Source organism: Pyxicephalus adspersus, chromosome 4 (assembly GCF_032062135.1).
Source record: "Pyxicephalus adspersus chromosome 4, UCB_Pads_2.0, whole genome shotgun sequence".
NCBI classification, from domain to species: domain Eukaryota; kingdom Metazoa; phylum Chordata; class Amphibia; order Anura; family Pyxicephalidae; genus Pyxicephalus; species Pyxicephalus adspersus.
The window spans coordinates 105471880-105495328 of NC_092861.1; the positions used below are offsets into that span (position 1 = coordinate 105471880).

The 23449-nt window shown below is 38.1% G+C and overlaps 1 protein-coding gene across 1 annotated transcript; it reads right to left on the reverse strand.

Annotated features, from left to right (window-relative positions):
* Positions 1-16210: 16210 nt before the first annotated feature.
* Positions 16211-23379, reverse strand: EXOC8 (exocyst complex component 8). The gene is made up of 2 exons (XM_072409229.1): positions 22824-23379; positions 16211-19046 (listed from the first exon to the last, which is right to left on the reverse strand). The coding sequence occupies exons 1-2, from the start codon at positions 23270-23272 to the stop codon at positions 17435-17437; spliced, it is 2061 nt and encodes a 686-aa protein (XP_072265330.1). The 5' UTR covers positions 23273-23379; the 3' UTR covers positions 16211-17434.
* Positions 23380-23449: the final 70 nt, after the last annotated feature.

Consider the following 23449-nt stretch of genomic DNA (forward strand, 5'->3'; position numbering starts at 1 on the left):
ATTATAAACTTTATATAAAAGTATTTTTATGTAAAGTACCACCATATTAACAATTTCCACTTGGCCTCAAAACCTTCAAGGTTCTTCTGGCACTTCTGCAGAGCCTATTTAAAACTTAATGTGACTTTTTTTCTGAGGAATGACTTTTTTTTGCAACCTTCCCATAAAAAACTACCTTTGTGGAACACTTTCTGAAACTTCTGTAACTGCTTTAAAATTGTCATGGGCACCATGGTAGCTTCCCTGGTCTCACTCTTCTGTCCAGTTTGGAGGAAAGCTCTGATCTGGGGAGGGTCTTAGCAGTACCAAATGCTTTCCACTGCATAATCGTAAACTTTACTGAGTAATATGATAAGTACCCACTGTACATGCTTGCTGTACTATATTTTAACTGTATTTAAAGTTGAACTAATGTTCCTATTTTACGTTTCCATGATAAGGCAGGCCATTATTGTCAGAAAAGGACAGGCATGTTCCTTCTGCAATATTCCCTTATACCTGCCTGGGTATCTGGCAAAAAAGCCAAGAAATGAAATGAGTCTCGTCATCTTGTCCAACCAATTAAGATGGCTGAAGATCATCAACTCTAAGAGAAGAAAGAGGAAGATGGCGGTGAGTATTGCAGGGTTTAGTTCTACATTAATTTTCTAGCATTTAATAAAATGCCAGTTGTCTGGCTGTGATGTTAACCCTCTGTGCTTAAAAATCTTAAATCATTGTCAGAGAAAAAAAATTGGAATGGAAAATCTTTGTGAGCCCCGGTGCTATATGGCAAGTTTACTGAAACAACTGATGCTGAAAGCAAACCTTAAAATTCCAATGGTCACCAGGTTTTAAAAGTGCCAGTAGTCAGACTTTTTTGCTATGAAAAGGGGGGCGGCGGGGTGAGCTAAGAGTACCCATGTGCCAGGGTATTGTAGGGTGAAAAAAGGGAGAACTGACAGAATGCATAGTAAGAAATTAGTCAGTGATTAAGAACTTAATAGTTAGTGGTTAAGAACTTAATAGTTAGTGGTTGACTTGATGGCAGAAGCAAGGTACTTTTAGTTGTTTTTTTCTTTTCAAATAATCTGCTGCAAAGCTTCTTTTTAAAATTGAGGCTTTTTTAAGTGGGTTGAATTGTGAGGAGTTTTTTTTTTTCTTTTGGAGGTAAATTGGCTTTATTGTTTGTTTAGCGTTGGACACATCCTTCATGGCAATGCCTAGCTTCCTATGCCTTTTTTATTTTTTGCCTATTTGTTCTAAAAATGGTAAGAATTTACTAAGAGGACTTCTATTATCATCATTGGGAGTTTTTGAACAGAAAATAGTTTATGGTATCCAGTCATGAACTAATAAATCAGAGTGCTACATTCCTATAGATATCAGAAAAAATAAGTTGTTGGGACTTTTTTGGTACTCAATGTATCTTACCATTCCATAATCAATAAAAGCAGGCATTTTATTACAAATAGAAAAAAAACAATATGCCACCTGTTGGTTAATAAAATATGCATTGAGAGGAAATTAGAACAAATCTATTCTCAACATTAAACTCCTTCACGTTTTATCAGAATTGTGGATCACATTAGCTTCATCAGGAGAATAAGGCATCTGAATTGGTCAATATATACCAAAGTTAGATTTAGAAAAAACAACAATAATGCAGAATACAACAATACAAAAAAAAATCCTAAAAGATGTAATTAATTACAAAAGTCCACTATACAAAAGTACAACTTTTGCTGTCATTGCTGTGAGTAAGGGAAGTGCATGATAACACCAAAACAGTAGATCACATGTGGAAACACATAGACACATTTAAACCAAGAGGCAAACAGGCACTAATTATCAAATAAAAATTTGTAGATATACCAAAATTGCACTGACCTCAAGTATATGTAAACGAAAGGATCACAAATTTAAAACAGGATTGACTGAACCCCTGAATTAAACTATGGCAGGTTTGGTCATCATTGGCTCTTCCTCTGCCAATGTAGCTGGAAGCAAAATCTTGGCTAGTGGAATGTTGACATCAGTCCCTCTGCCATGTGATGGTATGTAGTTCACCTATTAATATTACACAGTATTTATATACCGCCAACATATCATGCAGCAATTTACAAAGTCCATAGTCATGTCACTAGCTGTCCCTCCGAGGAGCTTACAATCTAATGTCCTTACCTCAGTCATATGTCTTTAATACAGTCTAAGGTCAATTTTGGGGGGGGGGGGGGGAGGGAGGGCAATTAATCTACCCACGCAAACACTGGGAAAACATGCAAACTACATGCTGATAGTGTCCTGTCCAAGATTCAAACCTGGGACCTAGAGCTGCAAGGGCCAGAGTGCCAATCTCTGGGACACTGCCTACTGGATGCAATCTGCGTAATAAGGGATGAGGTTGTCTGTTCCCCTATAGCCAAAAGCACAGAATGTTTTTGCCAGCTAAAAAAAAAAAAAAATAGGTGGATAAAGCTGATATTTGTTTTACATGTAGATTTTGAAAAAATGTCTAGTTAACATATAGCTTATAGTTTTGAACAACAGTTGATGAATATTGCAGAAAACTCTAATTCCAAGTACAAGAAGGGAATATAAGATAGTATGTACTCAGTTTTACAGTCTACAGTTTTGGTATGGACAAAAGAAATTGACTGTCAAGTGACTATGTCTATGTAAAACACACTATGCAAAATGTTGTTGCCTATTTAAGAAGAGTACATGAGTAAGAGGAGATAATTGGTTTATAGGATTAGATTTTTAGACTAGTTTTTTTTTATACAGTATATTATATGGATGCATTTTTAACTATTCAGGAAGGTTAATTTATTAATAAATCAGATTAGTTTAATAATTTTATTGTGTTAGTTGATAATTATACTTATTTATTGGTTACTTGAAAAAGTATGTCAATTATATATAGCTCATTCATTTCAAGGATTGATCAGGTTTTTTTAACCATAAAATGTCTTCTTTTTTAATGACACATAAGTCTTTCTCTGTGAAGGAGGCATATGCCTTTTGTGTTCTGACAGTGATGAAAGTTCAGTGTCAGATGGTGTTGAAGATTTTGAGGGTTTTGTCAACAACGACACTGAGAGCACAGAAGGTAGTATGCAATCTGGTCCATCTGCTAAAAATGTAAGGGCCAGTAACAGACAAACAGTAGGGACTAATAAAGAAAAGCATCATAACCAAGATGATGTCATGTCTGAAATGCCCAGCTCAGGCACAATGTTGCAAGGCATTTTTATGCTTTTTAACAAAAATTAGGATCTCAGTGTGCCAAAGTTCCTTAAAATGACATGACATATGCTCAAATGCAATAAAACATGATAAAATGCATGTTAAAATTATTTGCTAAAGTGCAACATTTATATAACATCACAATATTTAGGGTTCATTTAGATCTATGAGATGTGGTAATGCAAGTGCACCGCACTAATGTTCCTAGAAAGCACAAGACCCTTTTTGTTTACTTGATCACACAGCAACATGCTACTATTAGTGTGCATTGTGTTGTTACGTAATATGCCTGCAGTACTATACTGTGTTGCAGTGCTATACAAAACACACAACATATACATCTAAATAGGCCACTTAAGTAGTGGGATAAAAAAAAATTAAACATTTGGTACTTAAGCCCTGTTCACCACAACCTAGCTTTTTAGCCATTTCATATGGTAATGGTAAAAATAGAGCAAAGAAATTGAGAAAAATGACAACTAAGGTTGGAGGAGAAGTAAGAATATTATTGGGGTTAAACATAACTAATAACTAAGGGTATTAAGTTTTTAGGAATACATTTAATTTAATACTGATATATATACTGCTGAAAAAAATAGGGCAACACTAAATTAACACACATAGAATAACACCAAGTCAATTAAACTAGGATATCAATCTGTCTTCTTGGGTAGCATGTCATTGCAAACCAATTTTACCTGCTTTGGTGCAAATGAAAGCAACAAAAAATTAACAAAAGGGGCAGCCCCCAAAAGGGAATGGTTTTACCACAGTACATTTCTCTCAATTTATTGTTCCTGATTTTTATTGTTTCTGATTTTTCTTGCAATTTGTTAGTCCACTCAGGTTGCACAGATAGCCCAGGCTCCAGGATGTGATCACAAAAAAGTTTGCTGTGTCTCCCAGCAGAGTTTCAAGAGCATGAAGGATACCAGGTGATGGGCCTTTACAAAAGAAGAGATGGACAGGGCCATAGAGGGGCAAAAACCCAGCAGCAGGACTTGTATCTCTGTCTTTGTTCAACGATGAACAGGAGAAGCACTGTCAGAACCCTATAAAATGACCTCCAATGGGCTCATGTGCACAAAACTATCAGAAACAAACTATGAGGGTGGCAGGTGGGCTCGACATCCTGTAGAGGGAATATTCCAGCATAGTTGTTCTAGATTGTTTAAATATTTACATGGCTTTAAGAAGACACTTTGAGAAATATCCTAGGTTGTTTTTTCCATATGATTAAACTCACTACTTTTTAAACTTCTAGCACCATTTTGGAAGCCTATCTGTCTGTAAAAGATTCTGTTTTTTCCAACAAAAAAGTTTAAATACAGTCATTTTGTGTGGTTGTTTTACCATGGGTGGAGGTCAATAGGGCAAGGGGAGATGAAGATCTGAGGGTCAACTTTATTTAACTAGCAACCTAAAAAAAGATGGATGGCATGTGACCTTAATGTAGCAATGATAAAAGAAAGGTAAGGGAGAACTGGGTAAGTACTGCCACAGGATGAGTATCAAGTTTTAGTAAGAGCCAGGGTGTTCGAAGATTTAGGGAGAAAAAGGTTGTGGATGGAGGTTACAGTAGTTTGTACTGTAAAACTCTTTATTTTATATGTAGTAACAAGAGTTCTGGGCATGGCTACAGTGTTTGGAAGACCTGAGGTACAGAAAACCAGGTGTATGCTATAGTCTTACCAAGGACTGGGTCATTTATGTATATACAACAATTCATATAACATCTATTCCCCTCCCATTCCCTTTTCATATTTACAACTACCTCTTTTAGGTTTTCCTGTGGCCATAATCTACAACACTTCCTTAACTCTTATCATATCCAAATGGTTGGCCATGGCTTCTGGATTTACAAATGAAATGACCGCCATTCATAACAAATACACATTTTTTTCTATCATAACGCTCACCCACTATATATTGTTTTATTTTCCCACCCTATCCACATATATTTATAACAATCCAGAACATATATACACCTGTATACACACAACAGGATAACAAAGCTCCATAGCTATTTTTTATACACGGCAACACACATTACTATAGCAAATGTACCCGTACTGCTAATAATTTTCCCACACTAAGAACTTTTTCACAGATTATCATGTATCAGGAAACACAGTGTGATTTTATACCTTTATACCTTCAACATCTTAAATTTTTTTGACCAATGTCCATGTACTGAGATACATGATGTAATGTTATACTGATTGTTGTGCCTATTTTTTTCATATGTGTTGTAATGTTTCTTTCTTTTTTTTTTCTTTCTTTATGCTCTTTCACTTTATCTTAACATTGATTTTGTAAACACTTTATTTACAAACAACAACATAAATTTGTCTCTACCTCCCCTGAGAAAGCAAGTTTGGGTAAATCAATCAAATATTTCTGATCCATGCTTCTAATATTGGTTTACCTTTGCCTCAATGTTTTTTCCCCAGAAAATGTCCTTTTCTGTGGATTCTGTCTAACTTACTGTTTTTGAGTCCTAGGTGAACCCTGCCTAACACACAGAATATTGTGTTTTGTTATAATTTTTTAAACACCATTTGAATAAACTATTGCTTCTGCCAAAAAGCCCTACTTTGCTTTTCTTCTTTCAACAATTTACTGTACCACTATTTGGGCAAAAATCGAATATACTACACAGAAAAATCTTACAGGTTGGGGAGTCTTTCTCCAGATTAATTGCTTTAAGGAATAGGCCTCCCATAGTCCCTACTAATTTTAGTTATGTTTTTACTGCAACTGTTCATTCTTTTTTTTTAATGCAGTTAGCATATTTACCCAAATCTCAACTTTAATTCTTTGTTCCTGTAATTCCAGCACTGCAGGATTTAGCCTAGTAGAGGGATGTCTGGAAATTTGAGCCTGATGATAGGGAGAGAGAGTGAAGAGTTTTTCAGTGTTGTTGTTCTTCTTCGCAATGAATTCAGCACACAGAAGACAAGAGACTGACCAATCTGTATTGCTTAACTGCAGTGGAAAAAAAATAAGTCACTGGCTTTGACCCAAGACTGGCTAAACAGAATTAAAATTAATTTTCACATATATTGCCACAGAGCAGCAGCAAAGCTGCTCCTAATCTGCTACTTCTAGTCCTATCAGTGTGTAGCTTTTTTCTACAGAATCAAGCTGCTGCTCATCTGCTACTTATAGTCCTACAGGCAGGTGGCTTCTCCTACCTTGCTACAGCCTTGTTCCAGTATTCAGAGGTGTATGCAATGGCTAGCTTCACATGTTGGTTGATCCAGCACCCATCCCTGCTCAAAAACAAAAAAGAGTTGTTAATAATATGAAAGGTTATCAGCTTTAGACTTCACTGCTCATTTGATCAAACTTGAACATTTGTTGAACTTTCACTTTACTTCATTGAACTCAAATCTATTGGAATTTCAGCATATTCAATAATCTCTAGTCATGTCAGTTTCCTGTAATAATATTAACAATTCACAATTTAAACAAATTACTTTGCACATATTGCTTCCCCAGTGGCATTCTATTACTTTACAAAATAATAATCGTGATAATTTTCAAAAGTTTTCACTGTATTACAATAAAATGTGCTAAGTCGCCCTTTCAAAAGTGATGTCAGTTTGTTAGAATTTTATGCACTGGAGGTAAAGACATTCTATGATACACATTAGTAACATTACATATTTAAATATATGTTTTAAATATTGTTTCCTGTGGTTAATACAAAACAGGTTTACTCTGATGATAAATATACCTGAAAAATATACAATTTAATATTTTATATTTTCCTCTTGCAGCCAGCATAGAAAGTAAATTGCTTGAGCAGATCCTATATAAAATATTTTTTATTATTATTTTAATAAAGTATTTTGAAATTTAGAATCTCATGTATTATACCTTTTAGGGGCAACCATATTTGTTGAAAAAATGACAATGTATAGATAATTGCTAGGTTTTGTAATTTAGTGTATTTAAAAGTAAAATTTTCATTTTAATCTGCAGCCATCTGTGATTTTTTAACTGCCACAAATGACAAAGGTTGCAGAATTGTAACTATGGTAACTAGGGATATTCAGTACATATGAACTAAGAAGTATTTTCGGTGTGTCTTTAATAAATATTGCCCATTGAGTACTATCCCCATGTGGGCTTTAATATTTCCATTAGTATTGGAAATTGATATGTATTTTGTTTATACAATACTGGGATATATAGTTCCTTGTAAAATATATTCCCCATTAAGTACTAACTAAAGTGGGCTAGTAAATTTTGACTACTATATCTCAAACTTACATTGTTCTCACATAAGTTGTACTGACAAATATTGCATTGTCTTTGGTTAGTCTGCTGTAAAATGACTGGTTAATGATCAATGCTTTTCCAGATCAGTCTCCAGCCCACAATGAACAAGTTTTATAATACTTCCAATCAACATGTTGTTCCTGTATTTTTTCGTAAAGCTGTAGGGTTGTATGTCCTTGTGTATCCATTTTATCTGACTCTACTATATGGGAAATTTTGTAAACTATAGTCTGGAAAATGGGACATAGAAGATAAAAAAGATAAAAATAGGAGTTTAACAAACTCTTTTTGAATTAATGACTGTTGTGACTGTTGGGAATGTCAGATTCTCTATTTTATAAATAGAGCCCGAAAAGTTGTTTATTGGTAAGCTTTTAACAATAATTTGTTAAAAGATATTTTTAGACTAATTTTTATATTTCCCAGCCATATCACTGTGATGTCACTACCAGAGTTTATATACAAACAGCCCTAGATATTCTCTGCAAACAGCTACTTACTGTTTCAATGCCAATCCATTTTTAGTTGAAATGTATTTTTCAGATCTTGGTAATTATTATTATTATTCCACAGTATTTTCATAGTGCTAACATAATATGCAGCTCTTTACAAAGTCCATAGTCATATCACTAGTTGTCCCTCGAAGGGGCTCACTATCAAATGTCCCTACCATAGTCATATGTCTTTATTACATTCTAAGGTAAATTTCTGGGGGAAACCAACTAACCTAATTGCATGTTTTTTTGGGATGTGGGAGGAAACCGGTGTACCCGGAGGAAACTCCATTCAGATAGAGCCCCTGGCCAGGATTCAAACCTGGGACCTAGTGCTGCAAAGGCAGTGCTATCATCTGAGCCAATGCAAACCTATGTATCTTCTGGAACTTCCCTCCCTAGTGTCTTGTCTGACCATTCCACACTTGAGATTTCCCAAATTTTTTTTGAATGCAGCAGTATATCTTTATGGATGCTCAATCAAAAATAGGGATTAACAAGTTACTTGATGAAAGTTACAGGTTACAATATGAAAGGATGTCCGATGTGGCACATGCTTCCTACAAAATATACCAAGGTCCACTTAAATTCAGGAGATACATGAACCTACATATGATGAGCATTGATAACTAATCCTTGCTTTGGCAGTATAAACATATCTATATATAACATATCGTATAACATAAGTAGCACTGTTCTAGAGCTCCTCACCTTCCAGGCTGATTTAATTGCCTTACCAACAACCCTCAGGGTAGATGTCAACAAAAATGGGTAAAGTCCTTTTGCTTGGAGAAATAAGTGCATCATGTCACTACAAACTGCAGCATGAACTTGGGAGGGGTTGCTTCCTAGGTGCTAATTCAGGTGCCTCTGGGGACAGCACTAAAAAAATGGTGTTGAAGGGGTGCATGGAGAGTAGGCTGGACAAAATAGACAAGATACCACAAAAATGGTATTTAAGTTAAGAGAACACTACAAATTTACTACCGAACACTACAAATTTATCCTACATGCATACCTGTGTGCACCTCCATGCACAAGGATATGTGTGTTCCTACATAAACAGTGGCCAGGCATTTACATATACGCATTCCTTAGCTGATACAAGTGGCTTATTTAAACTTAATCTCAATACCTGCTGCCTTACTGACTGGTCTTCAGCTCTGGATCACCAGGGCCAGATTGATTACCAGGCCCTTCATCAACCCAGGCATCTACCAGGTATGAGAAAATACTAGTCAGTGCCTGAAGGGGGGCGAGTCTCACCTCTGTATGCTCCCTGCCAGCAGATCCCAGCCTGATGCAAGTTGTCTTTACAGTGCCATTGACAAATTGAAAACCACATCTAAACCCTCTCCTTAGACCTTGAAAATTCCAGCCATTGCATCTGCTGCCTCCACACCAATGTTTCCCTTAACCAGCAGATACTTTTCCTACAGTTGTGGTGTCACCTCTCGAACAATGAGTACCAACTCCAGAACACTTCAGACCTATGGAAGCCTATATAGCAGACTGATGAATGGAATGACTAGGCCCATCATTACCAGTTACCATTGTTACCAGTTTTGATTTGGTCCTTCAGATACTCAGATACTCCTTCAGATACTCCAAAGGATAAACGGGCCAGAGTGGGAGTTTCTGAGACTCCTAATGACTTAATCCACTTGGCCATCCAAACTGATTGTCAGCTATTGAATTCCAGAGAAAAAGTAATCCACATTCTACTTGAATGTTACCTAAGGTCAAATCTACATCCTCTACCTACCTTCCATTGTTACCACCACAGCACACCAGACTGATTTAGGCTTGTCCAAACCAATGCATATTGGCCAGCTTTGTCCACCTTTAACCCCAGAGGTAAAGGAAAGTACCACTGTTACTGCTTATGATCCTCTTGTCTTTGAAATTAACCAGGCTCACATTACCCTTGTGCTTTCCATACAGCTTCAGGTAATTCTGAGGCTTGTAGCTGCTTTGTGGACTCCGCCTTTGCCGAACAACACAAGCTTTCTCTGGTACCCAGGAGCAGGAACTCCTGGGTTTATGTGGCATATGGCTAAATGATTAAATCTGAATTTGTTACCTTGGAAACTCTTCCTCTTTTTATTAATATAGCTTCTTACCATCTGTGGCAAGAACATCTGAGGCTGTTTCACACTTACCTCTTCCTCTTGCTAAAGAGCAGACACCTCGCTCCTGCGCATGCGGGCAATACTGACCCTTGCCTGCTCTTCCAGGTTTTATCAGTTTTGTCCATCCTGCCTGCCAATCATGAAATAGCCTCTTAATCATCCCTGGCTATTTAGCTAACTCAGACACAGCACTCAGCGTTCGTGCAATGTGTCTTCTCTAGTGCCGAGCCCCCTGCTGAGCATTTCCTCTACAGCTACTGTTTAATTCAGTGCTGTCTCTGTCCTGCTCCTGTGTAATCCCATTGCCCAGTCTGGTGTTTCCCTGCCTGTTCCCTTGTGCTGTTTCAGTGTTCTTCTGTGTCTGCTGTATCCCTGTGTCTCCCATTTCACCTGTGCCTCCTGTTGCTTCCAGTGTCTCCTGTGTTCTCCTGTGTCTGCGGTGGCCCGGTGTCTCCAGTGTCTATTTCCTGGAGTTCTTGATCCCTGGCTTGTTGCTGACATTTCTTGCTTTCTGCCTGCCTGGGTTTTGTCTGGGTGCACCAGTTTCCTCTGGGTTCACCGGTTTCCTCCCACATCCCAAAAAAACATGCAATTAGGTTAGTTGGTTTCCCGAAACAATTTACCTTAGAATGTAATAAAGACATATGACTATGGTAGGGACATTTGATAGTGAGCCCCTTCGAGGGACAGCTAGTGATATGACTATGGACTTTGTAAAGAGCTGCATATTATGTTAGCACTACTAAATACTGTGGAATAATAATAATATTAACCAAGATCTGAAAAATACATTTCAACTAAAAATGGATTGGCATTGAAACAGTAAGTAGCTGTTTACAGAGAATATATAGGGCTGTTTGTTCATAAACTCTGGTAGTGACATCACAGTGATATGGCTGGGAAATATAAAAATTAGTCTAAAAATATCTTTTAACAAATTATTGTTAATAGCTTACTGATAAACAACTTTTAGGGCTCTATTCATAAAATAGAGAATCTGACATTCCCAACAGTCATTAATTCAAAAAGAGTTTGTTAAACTCCTATTTTTAAGATAAAAAATGTCCCATTTTCCAGACTATAGTTTACAAAATTTCCCACATACGGTAGTAGAGTCAGAAAAAATGGATACACAAGGACATACAACCCTACAGCTTTACGAAAAAACTGACTGGAACAACATGTTGACTGGAAGTATTATAAAAATGGATGGTCTACTGGTCCACTGCAGGGTTCGCATAAGTATCATGGAACCAGTCTTTTATGTAACGCAGGATGGATACATTTCAATATCAGGGAAATATAGATCCCCATTCTGCATTGGTTGTTGAAGAGTTAGGAGGCTGAACCTGGCTCATTTACTACCCCATATGAATTCCCAAAATATTTCAAAAGTAGTCTGATTTTATTTAGACCAGAGGTATGAATACCAAAGTCTGAAGGGTATATAAAAGTTTAGGGTAAGCAATTATTTTATTTAGAAAATTCTCCTCAGGTATGAGACCATTAGATTAGACCAGCTGCGGAGCTACTCACCTAAACGTTTGATAATCGGCGGTACATTTAGGGAGTACAGTTTATAGGAATTCCTAAGGTTTTGAACACCCAGATATTTGATCTTCTCCTTCCACCAAATAAACTGGTAACACTAACTTCATGCCAGCCTTACATATTTACTCAAGTAAAATGCTTTGGATTTGTTAAGGTTGATAGTATTTTCATTTTGTGAGATCAGATTCAATATGGGTTTTAGGCTAGGTTTAGGGTTGGATATGTATATTATTAGGTTGTCTGTAAAAGAAGTCAGCAGTGCGTGTCCACCCTAATACCTTCAAAGTCAGGTAACGTTACGAAAATCCTAAGGAGAGTGTCCAGGGCCAAGTTAAACAGGATTGAAGAAATAGGGCATCCCTGCCTGGTACCTCTAGACATTACTATAGGACCTGATAAGTCACCATTAATACATATTTTGGTAGATGGTCTATAGTAAATAAAGGCTCCTCCAGACAGTATACCTTTCAATAATGGCCATTCCATTTTATTGAAATCCTTTTTGGCATCCAGATCCAGGGATCCTATAGAGAAAAAAACTTTGGTTCCTGAAATCGGGGCATTTAGAAACTCTTTACATGCAAAGAAAAGTTTAGGTAGTTTAGCTTTGTCCTGCATTAGGATCACATGCCAGAATTAGATATTTTTTCCTAATGAAAAAAGGGGAAGGGCATAAGCAAAGGGAAGAGATGTTCATAGAGTATTACAAAGATAATTTGTACGCCTCCTATTGAAATCATTAACCTCTTTGGGGAAAGCAGAAATATGTAAACACCAGTAAACAAGGCTAACAGTAAAATTGCAATGGCAATCAAGTACATACCTATTTTGTAATTATTCAGGAACTCCTGCTGCCAGAGAACACTGACAGAAGCGCACAATGCTAGAACAAGTTGCAAATTAGTTATCAATAACTAGAACCTTAGCAGTACATAAAACAATTGTATAGAAAAAATATGGATTAGGTTTCGTAGGAAAAGTAAATGAATAGTCTCATAGTACATCAGTGTCTTGTTGAGGGCGCTTCCATAAGTTGAAGACTGTCCATGACCTGCGCCAGATCCTCAAATAGCTTCGGTTTACCCTGCCAGAGGACCTTGAGTTTGGCCAGGTATAGTAAGGAAAAGTCGACTCCCATCTCTACCAGACGCATACACATCAGGAAAAAGTGTGTGTTTGACTCTGAGTAGTCCTGGAACATAAGGAATTTAGATCCCTCAACGTGGAAGTCACGAATTTTCCTGTAGGCCCCAAAAATAGATTCCTTACCTGCGTAGTGGAACAATTTAACGATGACAGGGCGAGGGCTGTATTTTTCAGGACCAATGTGATGAGCTCTTTCAATACAGCCGGAGGAACTGGGAGGAAAGTTTGAAGCTGCTATCAGATTTGTTGTGAGAAACTGGAGTAGCTCCTGTCCCTTGTAAGTTTTCAAAATGCAGATGAAGCGTAAGTTAGATCTGCTTTTATCTTCCAGGTCTTCCAGCTTGGTTTCCATGGAAGTGAGTAACGTAGCTCTAGCCAAGATTTTGTTTTGGGACTCCAACATTTGATCCTCCAGATCGCTGTTCCTCAGCAGTAGCTCTAGTATCTATGCACTGAGTATTCTAAGAAATTGTTGCAAGAGTGGTCTCTATGGACTTTTAAAATCTATCAAATTTTTTAACAATTTTAAATCTGTTGGATTCCACTATTTAATGGGACTTTGAGGGCCAGCAAATACATATTCAAAACATAACTTGCATTGTATGAAAAAAAGAAAATACTTTGTTAAATAACATTAAAATTACTAACATAAAATCTTAAAACACATGCGAGCCAAACACAGTGAAAGATATTCCTGTCAGGGTCACCCTAAGAGGGTGCACCCTGTTTGTTTCTACACATTTCTACGCATGGACTAATTTCACTTCTTCAGGAATAAACAGGGATATCTGATGTTCGTGGCAAGTGGTGTCTCACCAACACTAGGTGGTGGTCAACCAGGGGACAGCAGTATGAGGGATAATTCTCACAACTAACAATCAAATATTCAAAAGGATCTCAATGCCATACTTCACATTTTCGTCATTTCAACATCATTTATTTTGGAATTGTTCATCTGTACTTCTTTCCAAATGTATTATTTAGGCAAACCACCATTGTTCAAAGTGATTCTTGCACTATCTTTCTGTCATCTTCCTGGTAATTCTTTAAGTGTATGTGTCCATTAACATTTCAATCAATAATGCCTGCTTCCACGCTCCCCCGTTTCATAGTCTTAGCTGAGCTTCCATTCTTAATGTAAAAAGCTGTTCACTGTTACCTATAAGGTGAAAACTTTACTTAATCTGTGTCTTTCCTCCTTTTTTGACTATTTAGAATATTTAACATTAGGTTAGGCACAAAGGTTAAGATTTTTTCCACAGGTGGATCCAGCCCACTATTTTTACTATTTATGCTTTTTAAAATTAGGAGTTCTCTATTTTCATATTTTGTGTTAAAGTTAAACATGAATAAGCTGTATTTCCAGCTGTATTTTATTCCTCCATCAATCTGATAGTTTAAACGTTCTGGCAGTGACATCAAACAAGTAGAACTGGGGATGCAGAGCAGAAACTGCATCATACTGACCATTAATGATTTTTAGCTGAGGGGAAACTACCTTACACTAATGCTTTTGAGGGAAGGAGGAGGAAACTACGCTTGAAGACCAATGCTTTGTGGGTAGACCCTTTAAGCAGAACTAAAGTTCTGAGACCAATAAACTTACCTGTATTGTTTTGTTTAACTAATATTACCTCTCCTTGTTTCTGCTCGTGTTTTTTTCTTTTTTTTTTGTATTTTAATCATTTTCAATTGAGCCCTTTCTTTTTTTCCAGTGGAAAGCTAAGGAATGTAAGTGATGTGTGTGTGTCTTGTCAAGCTTCTAGTTAATGTCTGCTAGTTCCTCCTGGAAATGAACCAGGGGAAATATTCAGACACAAAACCTATACTGGGCTTGTAATGGACAATATATAAATATACCCTAAAACCAGCCTCTGTTCCCTGTACTGAAGAAAGGTGTTCCATTTGGTTGTTTGGCATTTCTCTTCCCAGTAGACTTACACACCAAGTCCAAGTCGGTTTCATTACCACAGAAGACCAAGTCTTTAGACAAAGCAATTAGTTCTTGTAATTACCTGTTATCAATTATTGTGTTTACAGATATAGTTGAGGGATGAGCAACTGTGCCTCCAACAACACATAAATGACCTGTAGAGCTGTGCTGGGGAGAGAGATTTGACGTAGTATAAATATTTGTATACATAACCAGAACGTTCATTCCGTCAATGTGACTGTGCAAGAAAACAGCAAGTAAAAAAACTAAATACTTGCTCTTAAACGTAAAAAGGCTGAAGAGTGTGGATAAGTTTAGAAATAATATAAATGTGTATCCTTGCTGTGATGTAAGCTATGTTCTTGCTTTGTCCCTCACTACCATTCCACTTGCTGTTTCTTTGTGGTCATCCTCTTACCCATTAGGTTTTCCAGATCTTCCTGGTGTTCTATATTATAAAATAATTTTAAAGCTTGCAGTACAAGATTCCTGTACTGCAAAGTTAAACATTTGATAGTGGTTGTTCTTTATCAGCATTACTCATACTAATCAATTCAGAAACAATTTTGAACTTGAAGTAAAATTGTCTACTGTTTTGTGCACATCTCTTGATGTTTTCTGTTCTTAGACTGCCTGCCACTCACCCTAAACTTTATCCTGTTTGACACCTTACCATCTAGGCTTACCAAATTCTGCTTTGGGGGGGGGGGGTTAGGAGTGAAACATCTGACTCTAGTGAAGATCTGGTGCACTAGGGTTCTGCTTTGATATTAGTTACATGCCCCCTTTTGGTGATCCACAGAGTCTAACTTAAATGTGCGCATTACATTTACCTGAAACTTATAAATGGGGAATATTCTTTTAAATCTTAAGTATCTATTTCCAAAATCTTGAATTATTGAGATCTGCTAAATTTAATCACTGGTGTCCACAAGTGTTACACCAGTATTTGTTTGGGCTGACAAATAGGGACCATCGACATGCAAAAACGCCTCTGTTAGTAGGAGAAAATAATACATAGAATGGAGAGTTTAAGTATTTACCCTTGTGTAAGATTTTGCTTCACGTAGGTTGTAACTTAATTTGCAGTGGCTAGTAAGTTGACTGGACCACCTGAAGCCTTACATTGGAACCAAACTCATTGGTGGGTGGTGAGCTTCTGCCATAATCAGCGCAAGTATGCATAGCATACTTACCGATTATGGCACAAACTTGCCTTGAATGTATGTTGCATGGAAAGTGCCAACTTCATCACTAGTTCAATGGCTAAGATAAGATATTGATCCTCACTGATTGGACGATGTAACCCTCAGGTATCATACACAAGGCCTGCGGTGTCCTCCAGCAGGGCCCGGCTTCCCTTGGCGAAGCCAGCCATCGCCAGAGAGAGAGAGAGCAGAATAAAATAGCAGCATTTTTAAAAGTACACAGCAGGCAACAATAATTTCTTTTTATTTATCTTATTAATGATGTAACAGGTTGAACAAAAATAGCTGATAAAAATGTTGTATATAGAATATTGGACATTAATCAGTTATTTAGATATTTTGTTACATATTAGAAGTAAACAGCCATATAAACATGGAAGTGAATAAGATACATGATATGAATAAAGGCTTTAAAAAATATTCATGGTGCCTGAAAAACAATGCCAGTATTTAGAAACAAACACAAAATATCTTTACTGTATGTCCAATAAAAAGACTGAAAGGTTAATAATGTGGCACCAATCAAAAATATTCTTAAGAGGCCCATTTTTAACAAATATTGGTGATCAGATTGCCACTATTTCCTCCATCTTTTTTTAATCCCATATTTAGGTAGAAATAGGAACTAACCTAATTGGAGTACTACTTCAGATGTAGTACCAATAAACAAACGTGTATGGTCACAATGCAACTCTATTGTGGACTTAGATTTACACGCTTACTATATAAAAAATGGCCATCAAGGTATTTGATTCCAACACATTGATAGTGGTGGAAGCCATAGCGGAAATCAAAGTTGAAAACCTAATAGACAATAAAGTTCAGAGATTTACACATTGTTTGGCATGTAGAAAAGTAAACATCTTAACTGAAAACGTAACTATTTACCAGGAATTTTGCTTCTTCAGATGTAAGAAAAAAAGAAAATATTGGATGAATATTAGGTTTGCCTTTGATTTGGCCTATATCCAAAATATAGTGTAGTTAACCTTGAGAAGTATCCAGTGCACAGAACTGTAGGGTAGCATCTATAGTACAATCTGCTACCTAACATTTAGCCAGCATGTAGCAATTGCCAATACTAAACCTAAACTAATATTTTTTAAAGTGCTGATATTTTTGTATATTCCCTAGTTTTTATGGTTTAACATACCAAGTACAATATACTGACATCAAGAGCTTAGTAACTATTTAATAGATTGACAGAAAACCAACTCCACATGAATGGAGTGCTTAAAATTTTACTGAAATACAGTATATTAAAAGTGTTGTTAACTTTATATAACTACACCAATAGCTGTACTAGACAGTAGATCCATTTTGTTTCCCCTAAGCAAAGAAGGTAATATGGCAGCTCAAGACCAGGAATTTTAAAATGGCTTTCTAGGCACCTGTCAAAAAACAGTAGCTCTGCTAATTAAAAGACAGCAAAGTTAATAACATGTTGTATCGCTAGACAACTGATGTAGTGCCAGGGTTAATGCGGACCAACCTGGAAGCATTTCTTAGATCCTGCAATTGCTTGGCTGGTTTTCCAACACCTTCTTCAAATCGCTTTTCAACAACAAGCAGAACAGTGTCATATAAAAAGGATGCATTTTGTCTGATGAAATTTTTCTTTTCAGATTCTTGTTCACATCTTAGGCTATAGTCTACATGCTGAACAGCCACTAGTATTATTTCCATCATACTTTCCAAGAGAACCATATGCAGTTCAGGAAAGTAAAGTTTAAGGGCTTCTTCTAAAAAGGCCATGATTTGTTTGGTGAAAGCCACAACTGTGTAACTTAAATTGACCCAACAATCTTCACCTGTGTATTGATCAAAACTGCTTACACCACAGTTTCTCATTTCTTCCTTTAACTTCCCCAGAGCCTCTGGAGTCATCAGGTTCATTTTCCTCCACATTTCTTCAGAATTACGGTGTTTGGTGGCCTCAATAATAATATCCTTGTTACTCTGCAGAGCAGCCTTTATGTCCTTTACTAGAAAAGAATGAAGTATGAATGTAAGATCAAGACCTATTTCACCAAGTTGTTTACAGTGTTCCTTGGCAACTTTCACACACTCTGCTGCAGTGGCAAGACTTTCCTTACTATCAAAGACCTGTTTACTAAAAGTGTCAACAAACATGTTCAAGGAAGAACGGGCCCATACAATAAAGGCAGAGTAACAACCACTGTTGCCCGCAAAGTCCATCTCAAACTCCTTGGCTGTCTCCAGTAAACTAGTAAAGAAAACATTACACAATTTATGTATGTAAAGTAGTGTTGCTCCTTCAATTCTTAACTGACGTATAGCTGTATGCACCGCCACAGCTCTGTTCTTTAAGAAAAGCTCACATGCTTTGGTAGACTGACCCAAACGTATCAGCTGAGAAACAGCTCTACGAGTTGCCTTGGGACCTCCCCTTAAAGACCTGTCAGGGGAAAGTTCAAACACCAAAACATCAGTTAACTGTCGAACACGCATATCTATTTTTGCTCTCAATTCTTGCACAGCATGGGTTGAAGGTTTATCTTGCAAGTAATTAGTCAATGTATCCAGCAAATCAACAGCCCCTTCAAAATTCCTCTGAGCTATGCAGACATCCAAATCTTCAGGGAGCTCTTGAATCCATTCTAAAGAAAGATCAACCTCTTCTTCCTCCTTTTCATCTTGCTTTTCCTCATTCAAAAATGGGTTAGTTGACACTTCTGCAACAACAGGAGTAACCATGACAGCTTCTTCTTTTTTACGCTTATCATTTAAAACTTTGTTCTTTTTTGTCTCTTCCAAAACTTCAAGCCACTCTTTTTTTATTTTTGCATTTTCTGCCTGAAAAATCCGGCTTTCAGGAAACATAAGAGTCTTGAACATATCTTTCATGGGTGGGTTCTCTTTTACATTTACAACAGCAAGGTCATCCAAATTATGCAGTGCATTATATTTGTACATGCCTCTGCGATTTGGTAATGCAGTAGCAATAAGCAGGCAGTCATTCATCAAAAATGCATGAACCTTCTGTATGGGTGTCATGCTGTCCACATCAAACTCGGTCAAATCTCCATTATATACCAGGTACCTAAAATAAATAAAAAATAAAGGTTAACTATAAAATAACATTCTTACAGCTTTTATTACCTAAATAGGCTCATAAGACAACTTTATGTTGCAATGATTTCTCTGTCAATCAGAGTTTCTTAAATGTTTTCTTAAAAGTTTTATTTATTTTCTTTTCCATAGCAGGATTTTTGTCCACACTTCTTTTCAGGACACATAGTTAATAGTCTGAGGAAGAACTGAAATATTTGACAATGTTATTATTGTTTTCTGTTCTAGCCTGTCCTGCCAACCACTCGCCAATTCTTCTGTTAGTCACAGGTACTGGAAGTGAGAGAAAACACATCCTATTGATGAGAGAAAAAAAAAAAAACCATGAGTGTAAATGTATTGCTTAGTCTACACTTCCCCAGGGTTTAAATTGAGCATTCAAAAGTTGAAAAGCTCCGCTAGGGCTTTGGGGAGCAGTGTCCCAATACGACTTCTCCATTGACTAGAGAGGTCCTATGGGGGCAGCCTCTATGTGCACACTGCTCCCAGACTCTCAAGTGGGGCTTTGGATGCATAACACACACCACGGCTCGGCTAGGGCCACCGGGTGCAGTGTCCCCACACCATTTCTCTCCTGACTGCTCCCATGGCCACCACGTCAGGAGAGTGGAACTGTCACACGTTCTGCACCTCTCCAATCAATGGAGAGGTCGTATGGAGACAGTGCCCCCGGCAGCTCTAGCTGAGCTTTGGCAACTCACGTGAGTGCAGAAAACATGCCAATTTTAAGCTGGGGACTCAGGAGCAGTGTCCTCATAGAACCTCTCTCTTGAATGGCTGAGAAAATGTAAACCATGATTACGGCTCAAGCGTCATCAGGATTTACCTTTTCTCAGCCAATCAGCACTAGAGCTGACGGGGGAGACTTGCCCTCTAGTGTCTTGGGTTCCCATGCTGTCAGGAGTTCCACGAATGTGCTCACGTTGAGTAAAGCCGTGGGAATCATCCTTTTATAGTGGGATAACCTTTAAAACAAGTTAGGTTAAACATTATTCACATACAGTGAGGGAAAGAAGTATTTGATCCCCACTTTTTTTCCCTCATTACAATGCACATCAAGCTCTTACTTTTGAGCACTGGGTTTTTGAGGGTTCTTTTGTTGTTATTCTGTCTCTCACAGCTACAACAAACCTACCATTACAATTATAGACTGGTCATTTCTTTGTCAGAGGGCAAACTTACAAAATTAGCAGGGGATCACATACTTATTTCCCTCACTGTACATATACATGGGGTTTTCTGTACTCTAAGGTTACCTAAGGTTAAAATGAGAACTCTTAAAAACGCTTGCAGAGAATCATGGCAAAACGCATCATAGGCATTTCTAAGAGTTTTAAGGCCGGGTCTACATGGACGTTTTTGAAAATGCATGAAAAAAGTTCCTACTACGTCTATATCAGGGGTCCTCAAACTTTTTAAACAGGGGGCCGGTTCACGGTCCCTCAGACTGTCGGGGGCCGTACTATAGTTTGAAAAAAAACAGGAGAACATTCTTATGCACACTGCACAAAACGTATTTATTGTATAAAAAACATGAAAGAACAATACTATATGCACAGCAGACTTGCCGATCATTAAAAAAAAAAAAGTGGCGTTTACTTTGGCTTTAAATTTAATTGAGATTATTCCTTTGCATGGGAAATGCACGGATAAATTTGAATTTTCACTGTGTGTATTGAAAATGCAAATTTATCTTGCATTTTCCATGCAAATGAATAATCTCAAGCAATTCATTAATTTGCTTGTTTTTATACACCCTACCCTACACCCAACACTACCCCACACTTTTTATTAATTAAAAAAGGGCTGCTAAAAAAAACTTTGTCAGTGTCTGCTACCTGTCACTCACTGCTGCCTTCATACATCGGCTGGATCACACTGCAGCACATGTGTACATGATCAATGTGCATAGTATGTTTATACTATTTACAAATGTACATTGATCATGTACATTTGTGCTGCAGTGAGCAGGGAATGAAGGCAGCAGTGAGTCTCTGTTCTGCTCATACCTTCTCTGCCTGATGGCTTCAGCCCGACAGCTCCAGCGTTACCCCGGCAACAGTGGTGTCACGTGACCGGGTTCCCTGGAGTGCAGAAGGCAGGCAGCCAGAGCTCAAGCAGGAGAAGCACAGCCTCAGCAGCCGGCGGGCCGGATGGAGAACCTCAGCGGGCCGTATTCGTCCCGCGGGCCGTAGTTTGAGGACCCCTGGTCTATATGCATTTTTATTAGCGTTTTAAAGCTTGCCTTTAAAATGCTGGAAAATGTCTATACCATGTTTTTCTGGGTTTACATTTAAAGTGCTTAAAAACGCCGTTTTCCAGAGCTAACCCCGCGTCTTTTTTTTTTTAAAACGTTGCAAGCAACGTTATAGATAACGCTCACAAATGTACCTCAAGGAAATGTCCTGGTGTAGATTAGCCCATTGGAATGCGAGGGAATTTCAAGCAGCCTTTTAAAGCCTCAAGTTAAACGCTGGGTAAAAGGTCTGTGTAGACTAAGCTCAAGGGAAGCTTATAAACGCGATAGGAGGATTTATATGCATTTTAAACCAGTCCATGTAGACCCAGCCTAACTGTTTCCTGTGCTATCCAAAGCTAAAAATAAAAATTTGAGCTAGTTCGTTTATTAAAACAGAAACTTCAAACTGCAAGGGACGATTTAAACTTTTTCCAAATCTTTTCATGCTAAACTTGTACAAGTCCTCCACACCCTTTGCCACAGACAAATCAGGGCTGTGGTTGCAGTCACTGGCATTATCCAGCAATTATCCTGGAACATAAAGTGGCAGAGTGCTTCTTTGCTTTTTGCGTTTTGCTTTTTAGATTGGCCAGGGCAGTGCCAAGCCCAAGGTGGAGCCAGGCACCCGCAGCTGGTTGTTGCAGCACTGCCTTGAGCTAACATTGTTTACCAGTCAAAGAAAACACTGGCTGACGTAAGGTAATTTACAAACATCCAACATCCCTCAGCCTGGAGGAGAAATAGCCGGTCTCCAGGAAAACATGCTCCTGTTTATTCATTTATATAATGGAACTCTCAAATAGACCACACTTTACAGCAGGGCACTAATGAGGCTGTGATGCTTCCACAGATAATTGCAATCGTGGGCAACTAAAATTATTTTTCAACACAAATTGTTTAAAGAGTGCATTTGTTATTTATATGCATCTTGGTAATTATAAATTGTTCAAAGTGATGGTCGTGTTTGTTTAGTCCTTACAATTATTTGTATAGTTAAGATCATGGTACAGGATGAGTTTGACTTCCACAGGGATATGGCAAATAACAGAGCAGGGTTCACTCAGATGGCTCTCTGCAATATAAGCTTGTGCCCAGAGCACCACCTAGTGGTGGGGGTTGTGATAAGGGGCAGAGAGCAAAGCAGCTACTCCCAGTATGGACAGACTAGATGTACTGCATGACCTGCACAGACGAGATAATTTAAGAAGCCACTCGCCTCTTGCGGGAAACCATTAGGAAAGGGAGGAAAAGTCCGTGAAGAACAGGAAGGGTGGGGGACAGCCATGGAGGGTGGAGCCTGCAGTGCATATGCACAGAGATATAAAATTCTGTACAGGAACAGTACAATTTTTTACCATTCATATAGTATGTTATAGAGATTGTACACTCATCTATAAAGTACTATCAGTTTTCCATTTGCTTACCCCCAACAACTTCCAGATCCCCTGAACACAATAGTGTCATATATTACTGTCATACAATACGATCATATACCCAGATCCTTCATACCTCCCAGGAGTCTCCAGCAGATTTTTGCAGCCTTCCACCTTTTCAAGCAGGGTTGTCAAGGTCCTGACTTTTCCCTCCTCAGCCTCCTTATGGAAAGCAGCTTGCAGCTCCCGGGCAGCCTCTGTGCGGTCGGTATGAAGCAGAGTCTGGGCGACGCTCTCCATAATGCCCTTCTGCTCAGTAAGAATGTGGCTGAGTTGGTACATCTCTCCCTCCAGGTAACTAATCTCTCGGGCAGTTTCAATGAACTGGCGGTAATTTTGGTAAACATTTCGCTTCAGGCTCTGCGCCGTCTCATCAGCCAGACTCTGTATGCGCTGCCGGTGCTCCTGCAAGTCCCGATCTCCATCTGACTGCTGCGAGAGGACTTTCACGTACTGCTCTGCATTGAAATTACTGCCTTCGAGCTGTTTCTTCAGCCGGTTGGCTGGTGCACTAGTTTCAGTCATCTTGATAGCAACCAGGTCTCCAAATTTTATACCGCTAAGAGCTGTCACTCGCTGAACTTCCGGTCAGTATGGCTGCCTATGTAAGCTAGAGATCAGAGCCGCCATGATTGTTAAGGGAAAAATATCCAATGTATTTTCCGTGGTCTCCGTATTATCGCTGACTTGATGCTAATTTTC

What these genes read in the sequence shown, in the direction of transcription:
- EXOC8 (XM_072409229.1), bottom strand. Translation starts at nt 23,272, where the DNA reads ATGACTGAAACTAGTGCACCAGCCAACCGGCTGAAGAAACAGCTCGAA. An exon ending in CTGCTGGAGACTCCTGGGAG is followed by an intron (nt 19,047 to 22,823) that starts GTATGAAGGATC and finishes TATTTATTTTAG; the next exon opens with GTACCTGGTATATAATGGAG.